We start from the raw sequence: 12,341 nt of genomic DNA on the forward strand, positions 1-12,341 counted from the left end.
AGTTTCTGTGATGCACACATCCCCCTGATCTGCCACCCCCGATCTGTGGTTTGCCTTGTGTGGGTTGGATAACCTGCGGACTTGTGGGCTGCGTTGGGGGTGTAGTAGTTGGTGTAGCGAATATTTGCCGTAAGGTATTAGTAATCAATTGCATCATATCTTGATTTGATGCAGAAATCATTATGAATTGCCCATTAATATTTATGATAACGTTGATAGACAGCGAGGTTGCAACAGGAGTTGTCACTGTTGTCGTTGTTCTTGATGACGTTGTGGATGGGACACTCTGTGTTGTAGTGGACGTTATTGTGGTGGCTATTGTAGTGCTCGCCGATGTTGTAGCTGCTGCAGTCGTCGTAGTAGCTACAGCTGTTAGACTTTGAATTATAGCTGCGATTGTAGTTTGGTCAGCGGCGTTCACGGTAATAATAGCTTTGAAGAAAAAAAAAGATAAGTTCAAAGAAGTAAGAAGTAAATTTTAATACTTACAACCACCGATATTGAAGGAAACGGTAGATCCTGAACTGGAGGTGGAGGTGATAGTTGTTGGAGCAACTGTAGTAGTCGAAACTCCTAGCGCTGCAATGATGGCGTTAATGGTTGCTTGGTCGTTTGCATTTACAGTTATTAGGCCTGTTCGAGATGAATTTCAATTATACACTGGTTTTGCACAAATAAGTTGCATTCCAAAAACATCAATCCCACTTACTTCCGCCAATATTGAATGTGACTGTCGATAAACTTGATGTTGTAGTTGGGGCTATGGTAGTAGTCGGAGCCACCGTGGTAGTAGTCGGAGCTACAGTGGTCGTAGTCGGAGCTACAGTGGTCGTAGTCGGAGCTACAGTGGTCGTAGTTGGAGCTACAGTGGTCGTAGTCGGAGCTACAGTGGTAGTCGTCGGAGCTACAGTGGTAGTTGTCGGAGCTACAGTGGTCGTAATCGGTGCTACAGTGGTAGTACTAGGAGCCACCGTGGTAGTAGTCGGAGCCACCGTGGTCGTAGTCGGTGCTACAGTGGTAGTAGTCGGAGCCACCGTGGTCGTAGTCGGAGCCACCGTGGTAGTAGTCGGAGCCACCGTGGTCGTAGTCGTACCAGACCCTCCAGCAAGTATACCAGTTCCTAGTAAACCAGAAGTAGCCCCAATACCAGTTCCCAGCAGGCCACTAGTGGTTCCAGATCCAAGGATTCCAGTGCCAAGCAGTCCAGAAGTAGCCCCAATACCAGTTCCCAGCAGGCCACTAGTGGTTCCAGATCCAAGGATTCCAGTTCCAAGCAGTCCAGAAGTAGCCCCTACACCAGTTCCCAGCAGGCCACTAGTGGTTCCAGATCCAAGGATTCCAGTGCCAAGCAGTCCAGAAGTAGCCCCAATACCAGTTCCCAGCAGGCCACTAGTGGTTCCAGATCCAAGGATTCCAGTGCCAAGCAGTCCAGAAGTAGCCCCAATACCAGTTCCCAGCAGGCCACTAGTGGTTCCAGATCCAAGGATTCCAGTGCCAAGCAGTCCAGAAGTAGCCCCAATACCAGTTCCCAGCAGGCCACTAGTGGTTCCAGATCCAAGGATTCCAGTTCCAAGCAGTCCAGAAGTAGCCCCTACACCAGTTCCCAGCAGGCCACTAGTGGTTCCAGAACCAAGGATTCCAGTTCCAAGCAGTCCAGAAGTAGCCCCTATACCAGTTCCCAGCAGGCCACTAGTGGTTCCAGATCCAAGGATTCCAGTGCCAAGCAGTCCAGAAGTAGCCCCTACACCAGTTCCCAGCAGGCCACTAGTGGTTCCAGATCCAAGGATTCCAGTACCTAGTAACCCTGTAGTTGCTCCTACGCCAGTGCCAAGCAGGCCACCACCTCCTCCTAAAAGCGCTGCTTTGGCATGTAATGGGATGAATATTCCCAGTAACACGACTATGAAAGTTGGTCGCATGTTTCCTTAGTCCGCTTAGTCGGAAGACGACGGGTACAAGGAAACCAAGAAAATTTAAAACTGAGTACTCCAAAGACAGTTTTGACGGGTTTATATATAACCCTTCTAATCTCTAATGCGTCAAACCTACCAACTATCTTATCAATCATGTCATTGAACAGCTCAACATCTTTACAGTTGACGCATTGTAAACTGTTTGAAGCGTTGAACAAAGAAGCTTGTGTTAAACGCTAAAACACCACACGGATGTTCGGGCTACAGCTGTTTGGGAGAAAAATCGATTCACTTCAAAGCGACACCTTCACACGGATGGGCTTGTATGTACTCCCAAGTAGATCATTAATATGCAATGAGTAGGAACCCGAACCAGCGACATTCAATGTGTTGAAAGCAATGTAATGCCTATGCACGAACTTTTAACTTAACTGTTTAGTATGTTAATTGTTTGAAATTGTAAATTCTTCAAATATCAGTCAAATAATCTACCTAATTTATTACTTGAAATAGTAAGTGGAACATGCTACTAGTTATTCTTTAATCTAGATAGATTATATGAATAAGTAGAACAACACACTGATATTGAACTAAACTGTCTTTTGTTATAGATCCAGAGCCACGACTGTTGTCGGTTTAGAATATAGTTATAAAGTTTATAGATAACTTCATACGATATAGATTATTATACATTACTATGTATATTATATATTTTTGTATACTCTTACAGTCTATTGTTCATCAATTCACTGATCATCGCAGAAAGTTGCTGTATCAGCTGATAAACCGCGAGCAACACTTCATTAACGCTATCAACTTTGGTATTGAGCGTTTTGTCAATCCTTTGCGAGAAAGAAAAGATTTAATCTCGTCGAATGATCATAAAACATTATTCCAAAACATCGATGAAGTAAGTACCAAATAAAAAAACATTAACGAATGACTGTTGATCAATGCAATTCATCGCCACGTTAAGCTATCACGGATATCGGAAGACATTTTGGAGCAAGTTATACAGGATGAAACGGAGCTCCGAATCCATTTCGCATCACGTGTTTATTTATCCAAAAGTACAGCACTCTGTGTCGCCTATCGGAAGTATTGTAATGGGCTCAAAAAAGCCGACTGCGTATTGGTATGTTTTATGCGTCATCCGTCGTAAAACTAACAATAAAGATTCTGTTTCGTTTCGTAATAGGTCAACAAGTCTAGAAATTCGAACTGTGATTTTATGAAATTCATAACCGAGCCTCCGGTGCCGCGAAAACGTCCAGATCTAACTACGTTCATACATCGACCGCTTCAGCATTTTAGGGAAATTTTAAAACATATGCAAATGATCGCATCGCATTGTCGTGTAGATAGTGAAGAACAAATCAATTTTAATAGCATAATTAACGAACTGCAGGTTGGTGCATCTCTTAACCTTGACATATTTTAGAAACATCTTTTGCACTAAAATATTAAAATATATGTTTGATATCTTTTTATTATGTGTGCCTAGACATCATACCGTGAAATAACAGTTGGTGGAGGACTTATGGAGCCTATCGGAGAAGGTCGCCCACTTTTAACATTGCAAGATCTTGAAGCAAGAATGGTATTCACTAAATGCAAACCATTTCAACTTGTAACTCGCGGCCGACAATGGATTTTTGGTGTGTGTTTGCTTTAAGCTAAGTTGTTTAACATAGATGTTGAACGATAACGAAAAACCCTTTTATTTTATTATAACAGGTGGAGACTTGTCGCGTATTGAAGGAAGGTCGGTTAAACCCTATTGGACACTGCTATTCAGCGATATATTGCTTTTTGCTAAAGTAAGTCGCGATCGTGTGTTATTCATTACTGAGGAACCCATCAGTCTCTCTACAGTTACCGACTCTTGTTTCAATATTCGAAAAAAAGGTTAGTATAGCGCAACTGCACCGTTTAGTTTCATATATTCATCACATTACATATATATTTCGCGATTTCTTGCAGGTACTGAGTTTCGTTTGACAATTGATCCAAGTGGTCGCCAAATTGAAAGTCCAACGGTGCACTGCGCACCGGATCTAACTCGAACGCCAAAAAAAAATTTGAAAAAGCGATACGTTGTGCTGCGAGCTCCATCTACCGAGCTGAAGGCTGTTTGGCAGAACCTGCTCACAAGGCAAATGTAAGAATTGTAATAGAATATATAAGAAATAATTTTTGTGGAGCAATTGAACTTCTACAAAAAATTGGAACATTTTTACTAATCTTATCAATATTAATATACTAACATAAAATCACTCAACATAGAAGTCTGCATGTTAATGCTAATTTATGCTGTCTATTATTTGTCATGCAAAATGTATCTAGTAATTCTTATGAGTGTTGGAGTAGAAAACTTCCTGTAATGTTTTCTATAGTTATCTGGTGTTACACTTTATTTGCAGCTTTCTTGTTAATGCTACACTGGGATGCACTCCTTTAAGCAGCCCATTGGATTCTCCAGACATACTTCAATCTCTTGTTCCCATTGCTGACATTGGTGCTACTGTAACTACGATAGCACCTGGGAATATATCCTCTTTGGATAACGTTCATCAAAAAAATAATCAGGTGTGTTTTCTAGGTTCATTAGCACCCTCCCATCGTAACAACAGTATTACCAGTAGTATCAATATTCACAATTCTATTACAATCAGCGCAGTTGGATTAGGTCTAAGTAAGAAAAATTCCACGGTTCCTGCTGAAAGCAATATAAAAGATAATCGAACTAACAAATCGTTGACAACTATGCCTGACGCCATATCTGAACTACCTGAGATTTTAATGCTACAACACAATAAAAATAGTCCTGTTAGCTCCCCAAAAACAGTGACTTATATCAATGCAACCAATAAAGCAAATATGTTCATGTTTGATACAGACGAGCATAACCATAATTATCTTCCTCCTACATTCGATGAGGAAGGTAAAAGAAAGTTTACAGAAAAGTCGTTAAAGTATGCCAGTCCCCACGTGCCATGTTGCAATGGTAAAACACAACACGGTCAAATTGTATCGTCTTCTTCTAAAGATAGACACAGTTTTTTACGAGGTACGCGTGAAAATATGCGTTCTATTGTAGAATTTAGTCTCAGTTCAGTAGGACGATCTTTTATCGACAACGCGGAAGAATCCGATATCGATGGACAATCATTATCTGCAAATGATTGCATTTCTACACCGGAAACACCTCCAGCAAACGTGTCTCCTTCTTCATCAAACAAAATTTCCGATGCATTCTCAAATGATTTTAAAGAACAACAACAAATTTCTCCCTCGGTGAACATCTCAATTGACGCAATCTGCAATGAAGAGTGCAACAAGTATTTACTCGCTAGCGGATATGGAGGCTCTTGGGATTTACTCGAGCTTGATTTGGACTTTCACCAAGTAAACTGCGATCCTTCATTTGTAAATGATGTTATAGAATCAGAGTTTTTGGGTGATGATGACCCATTTGGCATGCTTCCGACGCACCCAACACCGCCCAACTTGTTAGACTTGTAGTTCAGAATGACAAATATGATTTCTTACGAGTATTATAATAATCATCAACGACCGAACAAATCATAAGGAAGTATGTTAGGTGAATAGCAATGGTTAGCGAGTTACGCAGTAACCGTTTGTCCGATGGCATATGCAATATAGCATCCGATCAGTGTAGAACACCAAAAATGCTAGTTTTTACGAAGATCGAAATTATAGAATCGAAAAATGAATTTTAGCCGTACATATAAATTATTTATTGGCTTTTTTGGGAGAGCTTGTAATTTTTCAGTAAATTAGCATATAGTGTGAAAAAAATCAACCGATTTTAATCAAAGCTAGACTAGGCTTAGTAAAAGTCCCTACAAGCCGACAGGCCAACTTAAAAAATTCGTCCTTCGACTTGTACGGTGATTTTATTTTAACATATAGAAGGACGGACGAGCCGTATGTTCAGATTTGTACGGCGATTTATAAGAAACATATATAATATCATATGATTGATGTTGTACTACGACTACTAACGAATCCAAAGCGAATTACCTTAAAGTTTAAATTTAGTTTAGTACTCAAACGGCACTAATCAGGGAGGACTTAATTTTGGTCAAAAATGCTAACTTTTGAAGATTGTTTTTGTAAAAATAGTGTTGTAATTTTTATGTGTTTTTTTGTCACAAATGCCATATTAATACATTAATCACCTATTAGAGTGCTATTAAAAGTGCTAAAGATCCAGTTGTTTTGATACGATGCACACCGACTTTCGATAAATCGGTTCGCACTTTGAATTTCTCAACAACTGAGCCCTTTTATTTTTAAAGGCGTTCATCTATCGTTGGTCTAACAAAAAGTGTTCATCCGTGACACACCAAACAAGGTTAATCAACTACTTAATTAATAAATTAAATAAATCTTGCTGATCATTCAAGAGTGTTGCAATCAAGAGAAAATAATCAAGCAAGTAAACGAGTAAGGTGCACAAGATACAAGATACAATGAGAAGAATCCGGTCAAAAACTATTTGATATTTTAAAAATTATATTTAAATCTAACCTAATTTATTTTAATAACTTACTATCGCAAAGCATCGATGTTAGTAAACGTTCAGATTTGAAATGAGGTCGATCTTTATGATTCTGATTTGTCAGTCTGGTACAAATTCAATAAGCAGCCAATTAGTTTTTAAAGATGATCTGCTAATAAGACCAAAATATGTATATAAAGCAAGGTTTGTTTCAAAATACTCAAAACAAAAGAACCGCATCTTTAATGATTATAACTTTTTTTTATTTTGAATCTTTGCAAAATACTTACATACAGCGAACCGTGCAACGAAGTTTATAATCCTCCTCCAATTTTTTTAAATCTTGTGCTCGGATAAGAAACCTTTAAAGTCATTTAAATTACAGAAAATTCTTTCTTATCTTTAAAAGACGTATGTAATTTTAATGTAATTAGAGTTTTTTTTAAATATCATTATAATTTAAGATTGGGGAGCCAAAAAACCAAAACTGGGGTAAGAATTTGAAGTATAAACCATCATAATACTAGAGAAATCCTTCAAAACCCAAAATTTTATTGTAATCAGTGATTTTCTGTAATGATTAACACCAAAAATTTGGCATGCGTTCGCATACTTTTTATCAGGATTGTCTGTGTAAGGCTATTTAGATGTCTTTCTTAGATCATCCTGTGTTTTTAATAAAAACAAAACATCGGCAGAAAATCGTTGTAATTCTCTATGTAATGGTTTAAATTGTTTATCAGGCTACCAGATTTACTTACACTATTCTATTCATTCTTGAAGGAAATCCCCCAATCCTTCGTATTATCTTTGCAGAATGTTTACAACATCATATGCAAAAAATGCCAAAAAATTATCTGCAGGAAAACCATGAAACCCAGTCGACATTTTACCGGGAGAGAAAATATCTATAATTTCTAATTTCCTAAAATTGATACCAAACCAAGCAGATACAAAACAATCATAATTATAATATCTACAATAATTATTTCGTGTAATCACATTTGTTCGAAAATTATGCCCAACAGCAGTCTTTTCATAATTCTAGAGGATAAATGAAACTTTGCTAGATTATGATCTTGCTAACATCAGGTATGAATCGTTCCAATTGCGCCTGTAATCTTTTGTTTATATGTAAACAGTCCGAACCTTTTTAATACTATCACATCACAGGATAGCTTCAGAATGCTTAGGTTTTATGAAGACATTGATCGTCAATATTTTTTTAGGACTGTTGTCATATGTTACCATTGCCATTCAATAGGAGAATTTTCAGTAATTTAGATTATTTTTAGAGCATTTTGTTCAAGCGGAAGATACAAAAAACATGGTAAAGCTATCATTGCAAAACAGACATTATTAAGGAAGGGCTAAGGTAAATTCGTGACAAAAAAGGCAAATTTTCTAAGATTTTTTGTGAAAAAATCGTTCAACTTTAGTTTTATCCTATATGTCCTCTTAAATTACAGCTTTTCAAGAATGCTTAGTTGTCTTTTGAGAAAGATTTGCTCAAAATTACATTCATTGTATTTAATATAAAAAGGCGAGTCTGCAAAATTGTACTTTTTTCAATGCTCATTACAGCCTTTTGTGAATCATCGGAAATATACAAATACTATTCTTTTGTTAGATTATAAGTTTACCCAGGTAACTCCTTCGAGTTTTTGTGGAATTTCCTATTTTCCGATTTTTGGTAACTTTCTAAAATTCAAAAGTTGTGATTTTTACAATGTTGGCTCAAAAGACATATTTTATGTAATTTTTAAAAATTATCGTGTCAACAATTTATACAAAACAATGTACAGAATAATAATAATGTACAGTTCAAGTGTTCAAAATTTCATATGGATTGGTCCAGTAGTTTTCATGCTATGATGGGCACCGACTTTGAAAACGTAGGTTTTGGGAAAATCGTTTCAAAGTAGCGAGATGCATTGAGCCATCTATGAAAGGCGGTTTTTTAACAATCAACACTTTGTCAATTTTGCTTTGATTGATCCATAAAATTCACACAATATCTTGAAAGGAAAGTATTCACAAAAAAAGTCAAAAGAAAATGTGAATAAATAAAGTAAATACCTTAGCCCCCCTTAAAAGGATGATGTAAATCTGAACATGTAAATTGTTTAAAATATACAAAATCGATTCCAGTTGATTACGTATCGCGTCACATACCAATACTCGAATCTAACCTGCGGTGTGGCAAATAATTTAACATTTTCTATTTGTAAAATTGCCGCATACGTGTGATCTAAGTGTTTCTATCGCATTTTTAAGAATAGTTAGGTGCAAGTGCTTGATAGTATTTAAAAAAAAGAAATATATGTGACGTTAGGACTAAAAAGATACCGGTTAAGTAAAACTCTAAGATTCCTCACAATATAAAAGGGTGACGAGTGCAAAATTCAACTTTATTTCACTACCTACAATGGATCTTTTTGCATCAGATCATCAAACTAGTTTCATGTGCAACAAAGATTTAAAGATCTTATATATTTACAGGTCCCATAGTATAATCTATTCAGTGCGTCTAAAGATAAAGAATAAGATATTGAACGAAATTTGATTAACTTCTGAGAAATTAATCCAATCAACTGATTACGTAGAAGAATAATAAAACAAGTTCTGTTTTGAAAAATTAAACGCTTGTTAATTTTATTCATTACCGACACCAGGCAAATGAACAAACCCCTTGTTCAAAACAATAGCATCATAAAAAATCTAACTCTGGATAGGATGCAACACGCGCCAGATAAATCCAGGCAATGCTCAAAGATCGGAGTCATATGGAAGCCAGTCGATCTCGGATATTGTAACATCGCGAAGACAAATGGTCTAATTAGAAAGCGCATTTATCATAAATAATAATGAAAACAGTACAGCTTATTATTAAACGTAATGGTAGTGCTACAGCAGCAACTGACAAGCGTTCAATTTTTCCAATGAAAAGTCTTGCTTTATAATGTGTTGCTCTGTATTATTCAATTCGCCCTATCTAATGTTGTGAATCAAAAATCTCTACGATACATGGCAAAGCAAATATAATTTATGAGTTAAATTATGTTTAGCTCATGAGTTTAAGGTTTCAGTTTCAAACTGTTGACATAATTAATAATTAATTGTTGGCCATTTAATCCAATTGGATGATTTAGAAGGATCGAATTCATTATTCATTCAGAAAATAGCTATAAATTATGATTCTCCTTTTCCCAACATTTTCTCAATTTTCTCTCTCCTTTCTTTTATTTACCAATAACGTGATGCTTACTCGATGACAACTACAAAACAATTCTCAACACGGCGATTGGTTTTTTTATGGCATCGATTGCGCAATCCGGTGATTTCTCTCATGCGTGTCGTAAAGGCAAGGCTAAACCCAATGCCAAAGCAAGTCGAAGAGCTTATCGATGAGCAGTGTATGAAATTAAACAAAACAGGAGTTCCGCAAGGCAGTGCCCTGCACTTAGCCCAATGGATGAAAGGGCAATTGGACAAGCAGGTTATCGAATCAGAACCCATCGATTCGGACCCCGAACAACAGGTGGAAGAGTGGTCAATTGAAAAAGTAACAAACCGATCCAAGGAACTAAATCTTGTTGATTCCAACGGTAGTTTGCAAAGGCTCCCGACAAACTACCTGGTGAACAGCACTAAAGTAAACATCGTTGGGCAAGTTCCTGCCGATGAAATTTCATTGTTTGAAGACGACGAGGACAAAAGCTTCTCAAAAAGTACCACTTCCGATAGTCAAGTAAGTCAGTAGCGAATGTAATAATTTTCAAATTGTATTTTTGTTTCAATATGCTTTAATGACAACATTTTGCTTGTTAATTGCTTATATATAATATTGGTATTAGAAGAATTGTTTTATTTTCGACACAAACAAAGTGCTAATGTAAGTGATTTTAAGCTTTTAATTTTCCATTTCCATTATCTATTCTAACAGTCCATTACGGCAACTATATTGTTTGGCTTCTATTAGTAAAAACAAGCATCCTTGCAATCCTAAATATTTTTTGATGTTGTAATTTTAGGTAACTGTTCGATCGAGTCCTTTAAGCAATAAATTAGATACACTGTCTGTGTGTCGACAATGTCATAAAACATGTAAAAGCCGTGTCAGTTCGCGAAGCAATAATTCGCTTAGAGTTCAGCATAGCCAGAGTTCGCCACCAAATCGATGCTGTGTTTCCAACTCTACCACTGTCAGCAGTCTGAACAAAACTCCAAACACTTTATCCAGCATGTCGTCTACGAGTACGCTTACATTGCACGGAACTTCGCCTGGCCAAGAAAATGAATCGAAACCCCCAGAAACAATTGAACATCCTATCAGAGAGATATCATCTCACAATACTGCTGATAGTATTGCTACACAGAAATATCCTAACTTGGGGCTTAATCTTAAGCTCTCAAATGGTGGCGTAACTAAGTGTCACATACCTTGTCACTGCAAGTGTACGCCAAAAGATTTTGAGAATTGCACGCTAAGCCCTGATCAACTTCTACATGAACAAGTAAAAATTTTACACTTTGGTGAAATCAACGCACATGTTTCTAACACGCAGGGTAAACACCAAGAAAATGGAGTTCTATTAACTGGTACAAAAAATCATAATCCAAATTTTGCCGATTTCATAAGTGAAGGTAGCAAAGAAAGCATAACGATCAAACAAGATGCAGATTGGTCGTTTATGGGATTAATCGAACAAATCAACGCTGTTTCATCAACTGTTGCTAATTTAGATCCGTTTGAAACTCTTCCGACGATCGCGGTAATGCCTCCTACGCCGGATGTCGTTCAACGTCAAAATATGCAGCTTCCATTCGTGCACTATGAAAATGATGGAAAACAACTCAATACACATGAAGGTGGTCAGAGTATAGAACGAACGATTAGCGAAGAATATTCGCCTGATAATTCCCCAGAGGATGAGATTGTTGAGCCACCATACCGTGCTCTAAATACAAGTCTAAAGCGCTACGGGACAGTTTCTAGCTTAGAACGTGTGCCATCTGAGGATACGGATGATAACAAGACCTACAATTCTTCGGAGGAAGACTCAGATTATGGTATTTTCTTAACATTTTATCATTTTTAGAACAACGAACAGTTCTAAAGATAGTTTCCTTTTTATTCCTTTTTTTAGAAATAAAAATAGTTACCAAAGAAGTATTCGACAATAACGAACAAACCGCTTTAAACTGGACTACCAGAGCCGGGAATTTTATTGAAGAATCACGTGCTTTTATAGACCGTTACCTTGGACACGTTGCCCGCAACATGAACACCGCCGATGACGAGGACAATGGCAACCAAGAGCAATCAAGAGACAAGTCAACGGAACATTCCACCGGTTGTGGGGACGCCGAAGAAGAAGAAGTCGTGGAAGGTGAAACTTCTGCCACATCGGGTGAAGAAGTATGGGGTACGCCAACCAGTGGCGGCGAAAATGATGATATGCAAATCTTTGGCAGCATCGAGCAAACACATTCGGTAAATTTGAACAAATACAATGTTCTTATAACCTTTCTAGATAAAAACACACTATTAGCACCCTCATCTCACAAAGCAACCCAAAAACCACTGACTGAGCACTTTTTGCCACAGCGCTGAACTTAAAAAATGATTAAGGCACTAGGGGAAGCTAATAGTGGGTTTTTACACGATTCTTCTTAGTAGACTTTGGTTATTTAGTCTATTATTAGTTTTAGATTACTAACAACATAAGTCTATACTCCTGAAATCTAAATCATAATCATAAAATGCAGATGCTTGCATCTGGGCTCACTATAAAACAATCTATAATTAATTTCAAATACTTCATGCTAGAAAAAACAAAGATATTGATGATTGCTTGACTGGCAGATTTATATCAATTGAAACTGATATGACTAGA

General features: G+C 37.2%; 1 protein-coding gene across 1 annotated transcript in view; it reads left to right on the plus strand.

Moving 5' to 3' along the window:
- The window catches only part of LOC125954929 (uncharacterized), a 33,667-nt gene that overhangs the window by 18,452 nt on the left and 2,874 nt on the right, over positions 1-12,341 (plus strand). Inside the window, exons 6-15 of the mRNA XM_049685614.1 lie at positions 2,644-2,823; positions 2,890-3,048; positions 3,112-3,321; positions 3,418-3,571; positions 3,651-3,821; positions 3,897-4,074; positions 4,337-4,502; positions 9,806-10,192; positions 10,476-11,514; positions 11,592-11,938. Of these exons, the coding sequence (XP_049541571.1) occupies positions 2,644-2,823; positions 2,890-3,048; positions 3,112-3,321; positions 3,418-3,571; positions 3,651-3,821; positions 3,897-4,074; positions 4,337-4,502; positions 9,806-10,192; positions 10,476-11,514; positions 11,592-11,938 (2,991 nt within the window). The remainder of the gene's footprint in view (positions 1-2,643; positions 2,824-2,889; positions 3,049-3,111; positions 3,322-3,417; positions 3,572-3,650; positions 3,822-3,896; positions 4,075-4,336; positions 4,503-9,805; positions 10,193-10,475; positions 11,515-11,591; positions 11,939-12,341) is intronic.

Source organism: Anopheles darlingi, chromosome 3 (assembly GCF_943734745.1).
Source record: "Anopheles darlingi chromosome 3, idAnoDarlMG_H_01, whole genome shotgun sequence".
Taxonomy (NCBI): domain Eukaryota; kingdom Metazoa; phylum Arthropoda; class Insecta; order Diptera; family Culicidae; genus Anopheles; species Anopheles darlingi.